The sequence below is a fragment of the Schistocerca piceifrons genome, chromosome 8 (genome assembly GCF_021461385.2).
Source record: "Schistocerca piceifrons isolate TAMUIC-IGC-003096 chromosome 8, iqSchPice1.1, whole genome shotgun sequence".
NCBI lineage: Eukaryota > Metazoa > Arthropoda > Insecta > Orthoptera > Acrididae > Schistocerca > Schistocerca piceifrons.
In genome coordinates this window covers 428,910,839-428,930,762 of record NC_060145.1, presented here as the reverse complement: position 1 = coordinate 428,930,762, position 19,924 = coordinate 428,910,839, and the positions used below count along the sequence as shown (strand labels likewise).

At 40.4% G+C, this 19,924-nt stretch overlaps 1 protein-coding gene across 1 annotated transcript in view; it reads right to left on the bottom strand.

The window, feature by feature from the left end:
• LOC124711571 (zinc finger SWIM domain-containing protein 7-like) overlaps positions 1–19,331 on the bottom strand; it is a 57,703-nt gene extending 38,372 nt beyond the window's left edge. The window contains exon 1 of the mRNA XM_047241714.1: positions 19,089–19,331. Coding sequence (XP_047097670.1) covers positions 19,089–19,188 — 100 coding nt within the window. The 5' untranslated portion in view covers positions 19,189–19,331. The remainder of the gene's footprint in view (positions 1–19,088) is intronic.
• Between the last annotated feature and the right edge of the window lie 593 nt (positions 19,332–19,924).

Sequence of the window (19,924 nt, the reverse complement as noted above, 5' to 3'; positions counted from 1 at the left end):
AAACAACAGAGAGATGCTAGAAACAGAAGAGAGTAAAACATGAAAGCAGATTACAGTGATGGCCAACCACGAGAATAAAAAGGGAAAGCCAGCCACTCTGCAACACATTAAAACCTCCACTCTAAAAGCACTATGGTGGAGGACACAGAGGTACAAAGGACTTGCGCTAAAACCTCCTTAGTATAAAACCCACTCTCACGGATAAAACTTAAAACTAAAGCTGCTGTGGAGGCATTGTCGCCCAACACCAAATGCAGGGTGCTGGGAAAGTTAAAAGTCTGCCGCAGAGCGGCTAAAAGTAGGCAGTCCAGTAAGAGGTGGACAACTGTCATTTGGGAGCCACAGAGACACTGAGGTGGGTCCTCGCGACGGAGAAGGTAACTGTGCGTTAGCTATGTATGGACAATGTGGAGCCGGCAGAGGACAACTGATTCCCTGCGAGAGGTCTGCATGGATGACTTCCACACATTCATAGTCTCCTTAATGACACAGTTTGTTGTGCATGCTGTTATGCCATTCCGATTCCCAAAGCTGGAAAACACTGCGGTGTAAGACAAAACCACTGCGGTGGTCAGCTTCGGAGATGCCTATCTCCAGAAGCGGTTTCCGCATCGTCTGTTTGGCCAGCCTGTCGACAATTTCGTTGCTGGGGATTCCGACATGTCCTGGGTTCCACACAAACACCACGGAACAGCGGGACTGTTCCAGGGCATAGATGGACTCCTGAATGGACGCTACCAGAGGGTGGCGAGGGTAGCACTGGTCGATAGCTTGTAGGCTGCTCAATGAGTCAGTACATAGGAGAAATGACTCGCCAGGGCATGAGTGGATGTACTCAAGAGCACGAGATATGGCCGCCAGGTCTGCAGTGAAAACAGTGCAGCCAACTGGCAAGGAGCGCTGCTCAATATGTCTTCCATGAACATATGCGAAACCTACTTGACCATCAGCCATTGAGCCATTGGTGTAAACTGCTTCAGAGCCCCAGAACACGTCAAGAATCGAGAGGAAGTGACAGAGTTGAGCGGCAGGGTTAACAGAGTCCTTAGGGCCACGCAAACGGTCCAGACAAGCTGCGGTCGCGGCGTACACCATGGGGGCGTACGTGAACTGACTGCAAGTAGAGGCGGTAAAGGCAAGGACTCCAGTTCGGAGAGAAGGCAACGCACGCGAACCACAATCGTTAGCCCTGATCTGGGCTGCCGATGTGGGAGATGAACTGCCGCAGGCGGGAAAAGGACACGGTAATTCGGATTCTCAGTGGAACTATGAATGTGTGCTGCACAACTGGCGAGCAGTTGCACACGTCGGCAGTGGAGGGACACCAACCTCCACCAGTACGCTTGTCACCGGACTCGTCCTAAAAGCTCCTGTCGCTAATCGAACCCTACAGTGGTGCACAGGGTCGAGTAAATGCAATGCTGAAGGCGCTGCCGAACCATAAACCACACTCCCATAGTCAATTCGGGATTGGACAAGGGCTCTGTACAGCGATCTGCACTCCAATTGGTGTTGCTCAGGCAACAAAAGGCAATGAGGTGCTGCAATCACTTCTGATTAAGCTGACAAATATGAGGGAGCCAAGTCAATCGAGTGTCGAAAACCAGTCCTAGGAATTGATATGTCTCCAATACAGTGAGTGGATTGTCATTAAGGTAAAGTGCGGGTTCTGGATGAACGGTATGATGCCAACAGAAATGCATGACACACGACTTTGCGGTTGAGAACTGGAAGCCATGGGCTAGATCCCATACTGCGCCTTGTGGATGGCTCCCTGGAAGCTCAGAAACAACAGTACTAGAGCAGCAGTACGAAATGCAGAAGTTGTCTGCATACAGAGAAGGTGAGACGGAGGGCCCGACAGCTGCTGCTAGACTGTTAATGGCCATTAGAAGTAGAGAGACACTCGATACAGAGCCCTAAGGGACTCCATTCTCCTGGATATGGATGGAACTATGGGAGTCACCAACTTGGACATGGAAATTACGGAGCAAGAGGAAGTTTTGGATAAAACTCGGGATTGGTCCCCGGAGACCTCACTCATACAATGTGGTAAGGATATGATGTTGCCAAGTCGTGTCGTACGCTTTACGTAAGTCAAAAGAGATGGCAATTAGGTGTTGCCATCTGGAAAAGGCTGTTCGGATGGAAGACTCTTTGGACACAAGATTATCAGTGGTAGAGTGACTCTAGCGGAAGCTGCCCTGACATGGAGCCAGCAAGCCTTGTGACTCCAGGACCCAACCCAATGGCCCACAAACCATATGTTCCAGCAGCTTACAAAGAACATTGGTAAGGCTGATGGACTGATAGCTATCCACATCAAGCGGGTTTTTACTGAGTTTGAGGGCCGGAATGATGCTGCTCTCCTGCCATTGCGATGGGAAGATGCCTTCGCAACAGAGCTGGTTGAAGATGACGAGATGATGTTGCTTGTAGTCGGATGAGAGATGTTTAATCATCTGGCTGTGGATGCGATCAGGCCCAGGAGCTGTGTTGGGGCAATGTGCAAGGGCACTGAGGACCTCCCACTCTGTAAATGGGGCATTATAGGATTCACTGCAGTGTGTAGTAAATGAGAGAACGTTCAATTCCAGCTGCCGTTTGAGTGTGCAAAAGGCTGGGGGTAATTCTCCAATGCAGAGGCTTGAGCAAAGTGCTCGGCAATTGCATTTGCGTTGGTACATCTCTCCCAACACTCCTCCTTCCATTGTTTGATAAGGTAGCGAACACAGGCAGGGAGCCGTTTAAATGCTATGAGGTGCTCCAGGGAAGGGTGCCACTTATGCCACTGTACAGCTCGCCAATGCTCCCTAACTGCTTCAGCGACTTCCGGCGACCACCAAGGGACTGCGTTATGCTTCGGGCACCCTATAGAGCGACGGATCGCATTTTCTGCCACAGAGACAATTGTGCTAGTCACCTGCTCAACCATCACATCAATGTTACTGTATGAGGGAGATTCAGCGGTGCCGGCCGGAGTGGCCGAGTGGTTCTAGGCACTACAGTCTGGAACCACGTGACCGCTACGGTCGCAGGTTTGAATCCTGCCTTGGGCATGGATGCGTGTGATGTCCTTAGGTTAGTTAGGTTTAAGTAGTTCTAGGGGACCGATGACCTCAGATGTTAAGTCCCATAGAGCCATTTGAACCATTTTTGAGATTCAGCGGTGACAGCAGAAGTGAAAGTTCCCCAGTCCACCTTGTTCAAAGCCCATCTGGGCAGATGTCCATATGCCTGATGCTGGGGCAGTGACAGGAAGATGGGGAAGGGGTCACTACCACACAGGTCATCATGTTCTCTGCAGTGGATGGATGGGAGAAGTCCTGGGCTGCAAATTGATAAATCAGTGGCCGAGTAACTACCATGAGCCACACTGAAATGTGTGGCGGCCCCAGTATTTAAGATGCAGAGGTCAAATTGCGACAGAAAAGTTTTGACATCTCTGCCTCGGCCAGTAAACATGGTACCACCCCACAAGGGGTTATTGTCATTAAAATCTTCCAGAAGCAGGAAAGGTTTAAGGAGTTGATCAATCAGTGCAGCTAATACACTCAGGGATATTGCACCATCTGGAGGAAGATATACATTGCAGACAGTTATTTCCTGCGTCGTCCTTATTCTGACAGCCACAGTTTCAAGAGTGGTTTGAAGGGGCACATGTTCACTACAGGCCGAGTTTAGGACATAAACGCGAACTCCACATGACACTCTATTATAGTCACTATGGTTCCTGTAATATCCCTTATCGCCGCAGAGGGTATGGGTCCACATTGCTGGGAACCATGTTTCCTGGAGCGTAATGCAGATAGCAGGTGTAAAGCTTAACAGTTGACATAGCTCAGCCAGGCGGTGGAAAAAATCACCGTAATTCCACTAGAGGATGACATCGTGAGACTAGGAAGGCATGGAACATTCAATGAGGCAGTTTACACCTCAGAGTCACCTGCTGCCAACAATTTATTGCCTGAGCAGTCTATATCCATTAAGTCCGAGGGTCTGGCGAGATTTAGGTCCTCAGCGGATACAAAACTCTCCACCCCAACCTCAGCCGTAGAGCTTGTAGGTAGCGGTGGTGTGGATGCCACTGCAATTTCCTTGGTCTTAGGGGTTTTCTTTTTGGATTTCTCTCACTGCTCCTTGGGTTTCCCTGGCAGGGAGGACTTCACTGGCTCAGTCTCTGGGACTGAGGATGAGCGTGAAGTGCTACTACCGGCTGCTTTTGGGCTCTTCAGCCACTGGCGGGTGTCGGGTGTCATCTTTCCCACTAGAAGAAACCTGGGAAGGGAGTGACCCAAGGGACCACTTCCTAGCAAGAGAAGCCGAAGAAGACTTACGCTTCTCTGGCTTAGAAGTGGGGACGGACATCCCCGATGGTTGGGGGGTGTTGCTCCCGAAGTAGGTGGTGCAGGAACAACAGGGAGGGAAATGCCCCTACCATCTAGGGGCAGGTGTAGTCTTCCAGCTCTGAGAGGTGACCTGGATTGGCAGAGCTGATGGTGCCAGAAATGTTGTAGCGGCGGCGTAAGACGATGTCATATGCACAGGGTGCAGGCGTTCAAATTTTCTCTTAGTCTCAGTGTAGGGCAGTCGGTCCAGTGTCTTTTACTCCGTGATTTTCCTTTCTTTCTGGAGAATCCTGGAGTCAGGTGAGTAAAGCGGATGGTGCTCTTCACAGTTGACACAGATGGGAGGCGGGGTACATGGGGTATTGGGATTTGATGGGCGTCCACAGTCTTGGCATGTGGTGCTTGAAGTCTAGTTGGAAGACATATGGCTGAACTTCCAGCACTTAAAGCACTGCATCAGGGGAGGGATATAGGGCTTTACATATCACCAGTAGACCATCACCTTGACCTTCTCGGGCAATGTATCACGCTCAAAGGCCAAGATGAATACTGGTGGCAACCTGATTATCCTTTGGACCCTGGTGTACACTCCGGATGAAATGTACACCTCGCTGCTCTAAATTGGCGTGCAGCTCATCGTTGGACTGCAAAAGAAGGTACCTGTGAAATATGATACCATGGACCATATTTAAGCTCTTATGGGGTATAATGGTTACACAAACATCCCCCAGATTGCCATAGGCGAGTAACTCGTGTGACTGGGTCGAGGATGCTGTTTTGATCGAGACTGACACAGATCTCATTTTGGACAATCCTTCCACCTCCCTGAACTTGTCCTCTAAATGCTCAACAAAAAAACTGAGGCTTCATTGTCATGAAAGATTCCCCATCAGCTCTCGAACATACAAGGTACCGGGGCAAATAAGATCCGCTGCCATCCTTAGCCTGACATTCCTCCCATGGTGTGGCCAGGGAGGGGAACAATTTGGGGTCGTACTTCTGTGCGTTGAATTGAGCTCGTGATCACTTAAGAGACTGCTGGTGTTTCACCGCCAGCAAGAGATGATGGACTATGCTTCATCGCGTGTCATCTGCCCTGATGCCACCCACTCCGACCAGGGGCCCTCCCCATGGGCGCCACCCAGCCGCAGCAAAGGCCACCTGGCAGGATGGCCATTGCCAGGAGTCCCGATGCCCCAGGGAGGATGGGCATGTACCCCTTGGCATGTGTGGGGAGTTAACAGTGCAGGCATCAGCAGAGTGATCCCTGTGTGGTCAGGGGACTACAACCAACAGGGTACATGGCGGCCACACTACAACAGACTGGCTACCGTGCTGGATATCAGATGCAAAGAAGTCCATGGTCATCGTCGATGCATGTAACTGCATAGTGCATGGTGGAAAACGCACCCAGGAAGGTGTCCATGCTCAAGAGGTGGAGAATGGGCAGGACTGCAATGCGACGACAAGGAAAGTGGGCTAAAGATCTCAATGCACGATGGACACGATGTACCTTGTAAGGCACCCTTCCCCAATTGACTCGCTCTTCAGGAAAATTTTGAAGAATGGAGGTCGGACCCTACAGGGGACCATCACATAAAGGCCTAAATGTGTGAAACTGCTTTTAGTTGCCTTGTACGACAGGCAGGAATACCTCGGGCCTATTCTAATCCCCAGACCCACGGGGAGGAGGGCAGAGTGAAGGAAATGCAGCCAGGGAAGGAAGAATTGGTCGCAATAGCGTGGGGCCCAATGTGTGCTTCGCACAAACTCGTGAAAGAACTGCGAGCCTCTGGGGGGGGGGGATGTTATGTTCCTTGATTCAGCGTGTAGAATGACCTTTTTCTCTTAAATCTTACCTTTTCCCCTTTCTGTGTAAGAATTTTTGATAATTCTAGAAGCTAGAGACTTAGCAATCCTTTTAGATTTGTGTGTGTGAGCCTTGCTTTTTGTTTCTCTTACATAGACTCTTTTTACCAGAATTATTTTTCAAATTTATTTTTGCTTCAATTGCTCTTTGATGAGTAGTGGGGCCACTATCTTAAGTTAATTTAATCCCTTCTTTATCTTCAATACACCCGATTATTCCTGTTCAGTATTGGACAACACACTTGAGCAATATTCTGGGATCGGTTGCATAAGTGTTTAAGAATTTGCTTTTGTAAACTACTTGCATTTTCCCAGCATCCTACCAATGAACCAAAGTTTGCCTCCTGCTTTACCTATGATCGAGTCTTTAAGATCATTCTATTTGATATCCATACAAATGGTTACATTCAGGTAATGGGCAGCCTACTTTTCAACAAGCTGCCTCAATCATTTAGAAATAAAAGGAATACCTTCAGAAAGAAAATTACGGGTTTATTAATGAAACATACTTTTTAGACTGTCAAGGAGCACCTGAAGGAAAACTTGCATTAATGAAACTTTAATTTTTTTTTTAAATCCTAAAAATATCATGTACACAGTTGTCAACAGTGCTTATAATTACTTTCTATGCTTGCATTCATATGTAACATAATCTATTAAGGTATTACCATTTATTTTCTATAATTTTGTATATTGAAATAGACACAGTCTTGTGATTTCTGTATCTTCGGCCACTACTGTAGTTTGCACAGTATGTGTGCTGAATTTTCATGTATACTTTAGTATTTAGCTGCTTCTGAAAAATGTTAGGTTACTGGTGCAATTGCTTAATGCTTCTGTTGTAAATGTAACATGTGAAAAAGCATTTAACATTTTGTCATCAGCTCCATATCTTTGTGATTACACAGTATAAGATTTATGAGTTTCAAACAAATCAGGTCATTAATATAAATGAACACTGCACCATGGCATATCTGTAGTAGTTTCTACATCTATCAGTAACTCTCCATCAAAGAAAAAGTACTGCATCCTTAACAAGAAACACTCAAACAAGTCAAATTTCATTTGATATCCCATATGATAGTGCACTCATGTTCAGAAAAAACAGAACACCTTGAATGACTAGAGATAGGACGTTCATATTCACAGGACATGTGTATTAGTATGTTCTGTTGAAACGATTAGCATCTGAAACATGTCGGCCCACATGTTCAAGGTCAACGTCAATATTGTGGCGCAACACCACTTACCAGTAATATTTGTCTGCAGCTCTCATTGTCACTATAAACTGAAGGTAATGGATTGGTGTGACTCGAAGCAGATGTGCATCATGCTTTGCAAACATACACGCAAACTGTACCCTCAAATCAGTGAGTTTGAAAGAGGGTGCATTATTGGCATGAGAGAATGTGATGATGCATTCATTCGGGAAATTGCTGCTCATACGGGACAAAGTGTTTCGGCAGCACAATGGGTGCATGCAGAATGGCTCATGGAAAATGATGCAGCACACTATGGTTAAAAGAGCTGCTAATTCTGTATAGAATCTAATAATGATCCCATCAGGATCTGGGCCTACTTTATTTTTAAAGATTTCAGCTGTTAGTCAGTGATACTGATACTAATATAGTACAACTCATATTTGCAGTGGTGTAAGACAAGCCAGGAAATTAATACTGGATCTTGCTTTGTAAAGGAACATACAACAATGAAGTTAAAGTTCTTTGGTATCCTTAATTTCAGCACCTGTTTCGTCCTTGTGTTTGGACATCTTTGGTTTGAATTTCAGCTGTTACATTTGGTTGTTCTTTCTTTGGGTTTTGAGACTGATTTCCTGAATGAACTTTCTCTTTGCAGTGGAGTGTGCACCAATTTGAAACTTCCTGGGAGATTAAAACTACGTAAAGCCTGGGACTACAGGCAGACAAAGATCCGAGGTTTGAGTCATAGTCTGACATATAAACTGGGCCTGCCAGGAATAACCAAATCTGTAAAAGGTCTTTCAATAAAATTCTGAAGGGAGATTCTCTCTCTCTAGCCCTAAGTTTTGTGTTACATTGGACTATACACCATGGATAGTCCCTCCCACCATGAACTGTCCTGGATAAACATCTACACAGCACCTAATCAACTCCTAAAGTTGAGCCAAATTTTTTTTGCATATTTCTTTTCAAAGCTGAATTTTTGTTTATTTATTCATCCAGGGATTATCTTATCATTATACAGAATTTAGTCACCATAATGAAAATAAAACACTCAAATATACAGACACACACAATATGTACGTTTTTACGAGAATAAGTGACAGACTGCGGCTTTTCTGAAGAAACCATCCCAGTGTTATCTGAAATGAATCAGGTAAACCTACATCAAGATAGCCAAAAAGAGTGAACTCCATCCTTCAGAATGTTCAGATCATGTTTTAACAACTGCACTGCCTCTTTTGGTTGCCCCTCTAGTATAATGTTCTTTTGTTCATACACAATTTCCACAAGATAAATTGCAATATAAAAATAGTTTTGCTGTTTTTGCATCTTTCTACACTATTACTGCACACTGTGGAGTTCACGACCACAAACATGTCCCTGCTATACCCCTTCGACTCCAATGAGTTGGCCCAGAGAAATGACTCCAGGATCACAAATATGCTACAATGTTCCATGCACATTTCTATTTCCTTCTTTCAGTCCATCTAGAAAACTGAGTCAACGTCCACCCACAATTAGTGAGATGTTGAGCTCATGAAAATGACAAGACATTAGTATTATACACTATAGACCCTGGCACACGATTTTCTTGCAACAAACTTTACATTGTGGTCATGTGTAATAATGTTACAGGATGTTGCTGTTGTCCTCCTCATTATTAACCACTACTCTGAGTTGGCTAAGTAATCTTTACTATGTACGCTTTCTATACAATGTTATTCCTTGACAGAAAATGCTGCTTTGAGATTTTAGTTTGTTTTTCCTTAGTAAATCCAAGTCCAACCCAGGTGTTGTTCCATGAGTAAAATTGAGAACTATTGGTGAAATTCTTACAAACGTTTTTCCTGATATGCATAATATATTTGTTGATGTACTCATTTGGCACAATAAGGATGCCTAGTTCTTTTTTAGATAGTTGTTTATAATGAGCCTATCACTAGTTTTAGTTACTATTATTAGGTCTTTTCTGCAGTATGACAAGTGTGTCATGTTTTATGCCTTTAATATCAAAAAATAATCCAACAGTTTAGAGGTGAGTGTCCACAGAAAGAGTTACCCGCTTATGATAGAACTCTAAGAGCATATAGTGCTGACGACATTCTTTTTGCCAGTATCTTTGTGTCTTCCTTTCATGTTAACTGACAATCAATGCTAATTACTAAAACCTTCAAATGCATTTGTTATACATTCTAGAGGCTTGCCATCTAAGCTTAATGTGACAGTTGTTTTCCCTCTTTATGCTGAAAAGCATTTTTTAGTTTAATTTATGCTCAATGTAAATTTATTAGCCTAGATACTGCCCAATTGTAAACATCCCTGAGGGTTTTATTCGCCTTTTCCGTTGGGAGTTCTGGCGTTTTTACAGTGACTATGATGTTGGTATCAGCAAAGAGAACTTTTTCTCCCTGCCTTATGCTGCCTGGAAAGTCATTAATATAATTATATTAATAACAGAATATGACCCAATACATTACCTTGAGGGCACTATGTTCATATGTTTCTTGCATGACAATTATTTTACTAAAAATTTATCCATCAGCAGTTATGTGAACTCACTCAATCTTTTGCACCCCCATTCACCAGGTAAGACTGGAGCAACTTGTTTGCTATTCCTCTTAATGTTCCTAGTTTGTTCAGCAGTATTTTATGGCCAACAGTGTCAAAGTTTATGACAAATCAAAGAATATGCCTGTAACAAAGCCATAGTTGAGAGCTTTATGTACCACTTTTGTGAATTCTGTAACTGTCGATATTGTACTTCAACTACAGAAAACAAACTTTACTTTGTAAAGAAGGTTGTTTTTATTCAGATAACTCATTAGTTTATCTTTTATGATTAATTCATTTATTTTTGAGAACATAGACAATACTAGAACTGGCTTGCAGTTTACTACACTATTGGCATTATGTTTCTGTAGTAAGGACACAACTAGTACATGATTTAGGTACTCTGGAAATACACCTGAACTAGACTCATTTATTTTGTCTGTTAATGGGGTTTGTGCACTGTCTATGCACACCTTCAGAACTGACACTGGAATCTCATCTAGGCTTGCTTACTTATTCTTAAATTTCTGTATTTTTTCCTGACTTCAAGTTTTGTTGAGGAACTCATCATCATTGTGCTTGTTGTTTAATTCGTTGTGGGTCCTACAAGTGTTTTCGGAAGATTTTGTTGCAGTTTATCAAAAATACCACAAAAATAATCATTTAAAAAATTTGCCAATTCCTGTGGATTTTCTATTACTTTACTTCCAGCTTTACTTTATACGATGTCATCCTTGTGTCCATCTTCTCCAGTTTCAAGTTTATGCATACTACTTTGCTTTTCTTTTCTCCAGCACATATTTTTTGTTTTTCACAGCTAGCGCTACCCCACTGCACATCTTTTCATACCTGTGATAGCGGTCTAGGGGCTGTGGATCATGTAGTGCTTTTGTAAAAAAATGAGAAGTTTAAGTGTCTGTGAGGACTTTCAAATACCTGAATTTATCCATCTAGTTTCCGCTGCTGCTGAAGTGGCTACTTTTGGAAATGTAAGCTCAGAAATTAATTTAAATAATGTTCTGAATTTAGATAACACAGCATCCACACTGTTTTTGTTAAACATTTCTTCTCATGTTTAATTTGCATAATTCCCTAGAAAAGTTACGTATTTTACATCAAGAGAAGATCATTTTGTAGGCCTGCAATTTTTTGGGTTTTACCAAACCTGTCTTTAACTTTATTACCTGATGGTATTGATGAGAGGGGCCATAATCTTTTTATAACACTTAAAAATTTTCCTCGATAATACCTGAGAGAACTAGGTCCAAGACTGATGACCTTTTTGAAACCTTAGTAGTGATGTTTGCTATCAGTGCTAGACCAGAAGTGTTAAAAATATCAATTTCCTTCCACACTCTCTGTATCTCCTCTTCCCCCTCTCTCTGACCTTGACATTGTTGGGGTCATTAATACAAGGAGCACAGGAGAGATCTCTCCAGCTGCTGGGCCTATGAGGCTTCAATATCAGTATTTCTCACAGTTTTAATATGTGAACATGTGGGACTGCAAAGTTTTGGATGATTAAGATTCCATAGTAGTATTCTAATCATAAGAAAATTTGCCATAAATACGAAATTCTTCTTTTGTCTTAAAAGTGACTGTGACATAGAAAACAAAGGTCCAAGACTGATGACCTTTTTGAAACCTTAGTAGTGATGTTTGCTATCAGTGCTAGACCAGAAGTGTTAAAAATATCAATTTCCTTCCACACTCTCTGTATCTCCTCTTCCCCCTCTCTCTGACCTTGACATTGTTGGGGTCATTAATACAAGGAGCACAGGAGAGATCTCTCCAGCTGCTGGGCCTATGAGGCTTCAATATCAGTATTTCTCACAGTTTTAATATGTGAAAATGTGGGACTGCAAAGTTTTGGATGATTAAGATTCCATAGTAGTATTCTAATCATAAGAAAATTTGCCATAAATACGAAATTCTTCTTTTGTCTTAAAAGTGACTGTGACATAGAAAACAAAACAGCACACTGCTGTACATAAAATTTCTGTTTAAGATTATATATAAGGAGGGAGAATAGATATGGAAGAAACAATATATCCAAAGGTTTAAATGCCCTAATATCCCACAGAACAGCATTTTCTTTCTTGCAACTGATTTGAGCACAAAATCTGTACATTGTTGTTTAAAAACACATACAGCCTATGCCCGTCTGAATGTTTATTAGAGTATCGTGGAATAATACGAAGTAAAACAGTCAATGACTTTCCAAGTTTTGCTAATATTTCCCCTTTATATACTAAAGATGTATTTACATATTGCATACATTTAAAAATATACAGCCAATGTCTGTCCAAATGTTTATTACAGCCTTGTGCAAATTTTGAAATAAACTGATCAAGAAGTTTTCAACATTATTTCCTAACAATGTTCCCCCTTTATGTATTACATATACAGGGTGTACATAAAGTCCGGGAACAGTTTCAATTATTTATTGCACAAGAAACAAACATTGTACAGATATACATATGTCATTTTGAAGAGACACCCTGAAAGTTTTTTTTCATGTATACCACCACAGCATAGTTTGGCAATTTGCCAATAGTCAGTGCTAGTCGCAAACATGGTGTGGGGCGAGCTTTCTGTGTGTTGGAGTTCAACAAAAAGAAGTGTGCTACGGCTGTTCACCGGATGTTTAGAACCAAGTACGGTAAAAAGCCACCAACAAGGAAGGCCATTTATCATTGGCACAACAAATTCATTACGACAGGTTGCTTGTGCCCGGCAAAGAGAAGCAGATGTCCTAGTGTGAGTGAAGTGAATGTGGAGTGCGTATGAGAGACATTCGCAAGGCGTCCAAAGAAATCAGTATGTCGTGCATCCCGTGAACTCAAAATAGCTCCAATGACATTGTGGAAAGTCCTGTGATAGAGGCTCAAGGGATGACGACATAGACAAGCGTTTTGAGTTTTGTTCGCAGTTGCAACAATTGAATAAGTACGGGGATGGCATTCTTGATCGCTTAATTTTTAGCGATGAAGCCACTTTTCACACTAATGGGAAAGTGAACAGGCATAATTGTCGAATCTGGGGTACAAAGCATCCACACCACTGCATTGAATTTGAGTGCGATTCCCCAAAGGTAAATGTTTTTTGTGCCTCGTCATGTTGAAATCTGTAGGGGCCATTTTCCTTGTCGAGAACACTGTCACTGGATATTCCTACTTTGACATGTTGCAGCAATGGCTGATGACTCAAATGTACATGGACTCTCTGTTCATCTTTCAGCAGGATGGGGCTCCACCCCATTTTCATTGGGAAGTTTGTGGGTACCTGAACACAGAGCAGCAGCATCATCAATGGATCGTCCATGCTACAGAAGGAGACAGCTGTTTCATGAAATGGCCTCCCAGATCACCAGATCTCACTCTGTGTGACTCTTTTCTGTGGGGACACATTAAAGATCTGGTGTATGTACCGCCTCTACCACATGACGTAGCAGAGCTCCAGGAGAGAATACGGAAGTGACTGCCACAGTCGACGATGCCATGCTGGGACAGGTATGGCAAGAATTCGATTACCATATTGACGTCTGCCAGGTCACTCATGGTTCACATGTCGAATGTTTGTAAAAAAAAAAAAAAAACTTTTAGACTTTCTCTTCAAAATGCAGTAAGTATGACATCTGTACAATGTTTAGTTCTTGTGCAATAAATAATTGAAAGTGTTTACAGACTTTATGTATACCCTGTATATTTATGTAGCTTATGACCATCCAAAAGTTTGAGTATCATATAAAAATGAGAAATAATCCAGTCAAGAAGTTTTCTGGGTTTTTTACTGACAATGTTTCACCTTTATGTATTACATGTATATTTATATACGACATATACTAAAAAATCTGTGGTTAATGCCTGTCTGGAAGTTTATTAGAGTAAACTGTACAATCTGAAAAAATCTGTCAAGAGCTTTGAGATATTTACAATGTTTAATAGAGTATTGTGTAAGAATTTGCATAAAAATGTCAAGAATTTTCAGATTTTTGGTAACAATGTTAAAATACAACTTGCCTTCATATAGCAGTATAGATTTCCTTCTGAGTACCTGTGTTTGTATTCATATTCCACATGTTATACGATAGTTTTTGGGCTGAGACTCTACAGTTTCTTGAGGAAAATGCCTACCTTACTACTACATTAAGAGTACACACACAGAACGATTAACTTTTTATTGATGTCTAACTTTGCTAGTTCAGTGGCTGCCAATTTAAAATATTTATCTAAACCCATTGTGATCAGATCTCCAGATATACAATGTGTGTCCCTTCTGATGTAAATCCACAATCCCCCACATTTTAACCCTCTTGTAACCCCAGTCACATTTATGTAACAAAATTTATTTGGATGTTGGCTCATTCCGCATGAAATGAGCCAAGTGGTCATTTTTTGAAAATCAGTATAGTAAAGATTTAGGCGTGGTAATACACTGACAAAATATCAAATTTAATGATTTGAAACTCATTTTTATTGTATTCAAGATATTTAGTAATGAATTGTCATCCCAAAGATTGTAGTTGACTATACTCCATAAACACCAAAAAAACTTCATTATATTGGTTGAACTGATATGCTGTCTGTGAAACGATGATGCAACAATAAGCACCTTACTGTTTAACAAAAGATTTCCTTTATATCCTGCACTGAATTTTTTTTCTGGTAAGCCTTCTTTTAATTTTTTTCTCTTTTTGAAAGTGACAGGGATTACTGTCACACCCGTGACAAAAAAGGATATACAGTTTTCTTCTTGTTTGAACAAATACTTCAAAATTTTTAATATTCTAGGAGAGTGAGGTTATGAAAATATATTAACTTCTAAACCTATTAAGTTTTGGAAATAACTTTATTTTATCCAAAAATGTTGTCACAGGTGTGACAATATGCACACATTTTTAAAGGTATTCCAGCATAATGAAATACCAGTATATAAATTTTAAAACGAGCTGTTTCTGTTCATGTGAAATCTTATACTGGTGAGATTTCAAATAAATACAGGTCTATTGACATTACAAATAAATGTAAATAATGTATCTTCCATTCCCAGATGATGACTTCTTCAACAGAAAGAATGAGAAAACAGCGGGATAAAATGAAGGAAGATCCACTGAAAGATGAACACTTAAAGGAGAGAGAAAGGGACAAAATGAGAAGAATGAAGAACAGAGAGCAACTGCTGATGAACCAACGCAGTCTACTAAAAAAGAGAGAGAATGATAAAACAAGACATATGTTGTGTAGAGAAAGGAAATGTAAAAATATGGCAGAAACAAACCATACCAGTGAATTAGGATTTTACAAATGTTCCCAGGCATTAGGCAAAGCTGTACATAAGGCAAAAAAAATCACTTCCAAACAGACCAAGGAAACAGACTGCTTTTGTCAGAAAACTGATTAAGGAACTGGATCTTACTGGCATTAAAAGAAATGTTAAGATATTCTCAAAAGGGTCAAGAAGTTTGCCAATTGAAAAAAGAAAAGGAGTTGAGTATTTTTGCCAAGATGATGTTAGTCGATACTCCTGGTATTCACAATGTAAAATCTGTTAAAGACTGTAGAAGTGGAAAACGAGAACATGTTCAGAAGCGGTATATGATTATGACTGTGAGGCCTAAGAGGAATTTAAGAATTCAAACCATGATACTCCATTAGGAAAGTCAACATTTTATGAACTAAGGCCAAGTCATGTACTACCGGTTTCAGAAACACCTCAGTGTGTGCGTGTGTGTGTGTGTGTGTGTGTGTGTGTGTGTGTGTGTGTGTGTGTGTGTGTGTGCAAATATCATACAAATTTCACATTTCTAACAGAGCATTTCACATGTGGTTCCAGATTTTCCTATTTCTACTAAAGAGTTGCTTCAGAAAATTACTTGTGATGTAGAAAATGAGGATTGTATGATACGAAAATGCAGAAAGTGCAAACATGACCTGTCATCGCGGTTGACTGATGAAAATTAAGATAAAATTCTATCCTGGAAGCAGTGGAAGGACTATGATGATATGCCAAAGTTGGTGGAAAATACATCAACACTAAAAGCAGCCACTGAAGAGTTAGAGGACCAGAGGTCAACATTTAAAAAGCATTTCTGGATAAGAGAAAAACAAGCCAAATATTTTGAATCTTGTAAGAAAGAGCTTGCAAAGAATGATGTTGCCATGCAAGTTGACTTCGCCGAGAACTTTTCTTTAATGTCACAAGATGAAATTCAGGCTGCACACTGGAGCCATAAACAAGCAATATTATTCATGTGTTGTGCATGGGATAGTCTAAAGACTATTTCTTCCTATGCAATTGCAAGAGATTATCTTTCACATGACATTTGCAGTTTGGTCCTTTCTTGAAAAAATTATATCACATCTAAAACAGCAGAATCGGACAACTGCACTGCACAGTTTAAAAATAAATTTACATTGTCCTGCCTCTGCTGTACCAAATCCTGTTTGGGAGTTGAAATTGAGTGGAACTTCTTTGCCACTTCACACGGCAAAGGGGCTGTTGATGGGATAGGGGGAACAGTGAAGAGAACTGTTTGGAGAGGAATCAGAAGTCGGACAGTGGTGGTGAATAATACAAAGGAATTTTCAGATTATGCGAGCGGTAAATTGAACGAAGTTCATGTTCTCTGCGTTTCAAGCAGTGATGTAGACAAGAAAAAGGAGCGGCAGTCAAGACTTTGGGAAGATGTCATTTAAAGTGCTTTCTAACCATTATTTTCGAAACTATGACAGTCACCATATTTTAGCTGCAGAAACATCTGACAGTGAAATGACAAGATATGAAATCTTTCGAGAGATCCCTAAATCTAAGAAACAGCTGAAATTTTCTGAGGTTTATTCAGATTATGAAGTGTCTAACGTTCAAGATAACCAAGCAACATCAGAAAATGAAGTACAGGTAACCATAAATCCAACTAAGGAAATTAAAGCTGGAACCTTTTTGGTCATCAAGCTACAGAGTGAGAGGGGAAATGGACAGAATTTTGTTGGTGTTTGCCAATCAGCGTGTGTGGCCGATGAATCAAGGTCATGCTTTTAAAACCATGTGAGTAAGAAAACAAACTCTTTTGTGCTAATGAAAATGACATTTCAATTGTTTGTTTACAAAAGTCTGTTGTTAAAATTTTGAGTCGTCCAGCAATTCAAATGAAAGGAAATGGAGTTTTTTTTATTGCTTTCATGAAACTATTTAAGCATTTATTTCTGTGTATATTTCTTTAGTTAGCTAGTTGAGTATTCATTCTTTTATTTATTTGAACATGACAATGCTTCATTCTCCATATTGTGTATTATGTTGAGCTAACAGAGTGTTTCAGTTGAATATGAGCTGTCTGTTAGTGTCTATTAAACAAATGCATTTTTTTATTAATTTAACACCAACACCACATGTTATTTTTTGTACTGCAAAAAATGTAATGAATCCATTAACATCCTTTAATTCTCTGAAACATTTAGAGAAATTTGTAGATGTCACACCCATGACAACAGAAATTACATTATTACTTTGAAAATAATGTAAATTTCTTTCTGATATTTTCATGGCTAATGCAGTAAGTTTTTAGTATTACACAGTTATTAATTTGTTTACATATAATCATTCAATGCACAGATTTTTCCCTGTAATGGTCAATGTGCTACATTGCACTTCTGAATTTTGTCACACCTGTGACATGTGATTTTTGTTTAATAATATACGTTTCCATCAATTGCCAAAAGAAAATTATATTAATACTTAGTAATGTAATCAATTTCCTTTTAAATGATATATATTGAAAGAGGAACCTTTAATATGGGACATTTTAAAATTATTACAGTTCATTTATAGAGTTCACTGTCACACCTGTGGGTATGGAATCAGTCTGTTACTGATCTGGAGTCTGTGGTAGTTCACCAATGTCCACTGATACACATTTGTACAAACATCACATTCTATGACATGTACTAGGAACAATTGTACAAATATTATCTTTGGCCACATTTGTAGCTTTTTAGGTGCACCAGTGAAGTTGGTTGCCATCTGCTGCACAAGGTATGTAAGATCCTTTGTTTATGTAAATAACTTTGTTACACCACTGAATGCACTTTAGTAATAAACCAATTCAGAAAGCAGAAATTTGGGGTTATACATTTATATTACTGATGCCAATACCAGCTGAAACCCTCTGCTAATAACACATTACAATAAATAATAACTGCTGAGGGCACTTTAAGGTTACATTAGTTGTATGTACAGCAACTTCCTCATTCACATGACGATACCACTATATATGCTGTATTTCAGTGCCTCTATGCTAGTGCTCTCTAACACATACTGCAGTGCTGTTCAAAGACTGTAATTCAGCTCTGAGCTGGCGTACTTTATTAATTATTCTTAACAGGGTGATTATCTTAATGAAGAATAATTTATTTTCGGCAAATTTTTGGGGTGTTTTCTTGATAAATGAGTGCACAGTCCCATATGGCACAGTCTATCTTCCATATGCATTTTTATGAAATCTCTAAACAAGTTGAGGTAGTTTACAGGGAGGGGAACCTCATATCAGATATTCTAAAAAAGGCCTGGTCCTCAAGTTATTCCTCAAACTTTGACACTATTGTGTGTCTATATAGTTTGCTGAACTTCTTTCTACTTATTTTAGCTGCCATCGTATATGGTTAATGTTCATAAAATTGCCCCATCGTCTCAGCAGGTTCAACGTGGACATTCACAAAATTATATCTGTACACCTTGTAACGTACAACTGCGCTACATCTGGCTCTATTTCGACAGACAGTTTTACTCGCCAGTAAGCAAATTTTAAACAAACATAACTGCTGATTTCAAAGACGGGTTTTCGTACTGACAGTTGTGTCTCATATATCATAATGGCGGTACTCCGTTTCTGCCCAAAACACATGCAAATCGTTTGTATACATATTGCTTGTACTGTTTGTGTGCCTACGTGTCAGCTGCAGCAATCAGTACAGGTACATGATTTCTGGGGTTGATGCAATATTAAATACTGTAATACGAGTAACTGGTTAGTGTGTGACCATACAAATGTCAAGTAGCATTCGTTACGAGCATTATGCTGTAAACATGTACATGATATGCTGATCAAACAATGACTTACAATCACCGTGCTTTCTGAATATATCCTCAGCTTCACGTAACAATTCTTCATTAACCTGTGGCAACAACGCTATGGCTTTATTCTCTGTTTCTACCTGCATTTTTTTTATCTAGTAGGTTATATCGGCAATTGTTAACATCACAACCTCCCTAAACGCAAATCAGTTCGCCTTACAGCGGAACTTATTACACATAAGTATGTCACAATTCCTGTTCTGACTACTGACGCTAGCATCTGATTCTGATCCAACGAGTTAAAATTTCATAGAGTGGCTATAGGTCCGCCATGTTTGAAGCAAATTGAAATTCTGGCCGCCATGTTTTCTTTAGTCAAGGCATTCGTCTGCTGTGTCCCGCCCCCTTGTAACTGCGTTTGACTTACTTGAAATAGCTCATACTAGCTTTATTTTTTCTAAAACAAGCAATAGACAGCAGTGATTTCAGTGTACACTGACAGCAAAAAGGGATGTTTTTGTCGAAATATGGCTAAACTTTTCGATGTAGATAACACTACAAGGCAACTCAAATAAGTCTGTCCATCCACTATAACGTTACTTGTTGCCCATAAATTAATGCAATTAGAGCGGGTATCACCAGAATACTACGGTGAAACTTCTAAACATGCTGTGGTTAACTATTAGAAACAGTAACGGGCGCAGAAATGCGATATTTTTGTCGCTATTTCAAAGTAAACAGTCAAAGCCTCAAAAACCAGTACACTGTGAACGAGAATTTATTTGAAATATGTGTTACAAGTAGTTAACACAAGCATAGTAATTCAATAACAAAGTCGAAGCGTTCTTGGGTGGGGTAATTTCACAAATTTTCGTAAGTAGC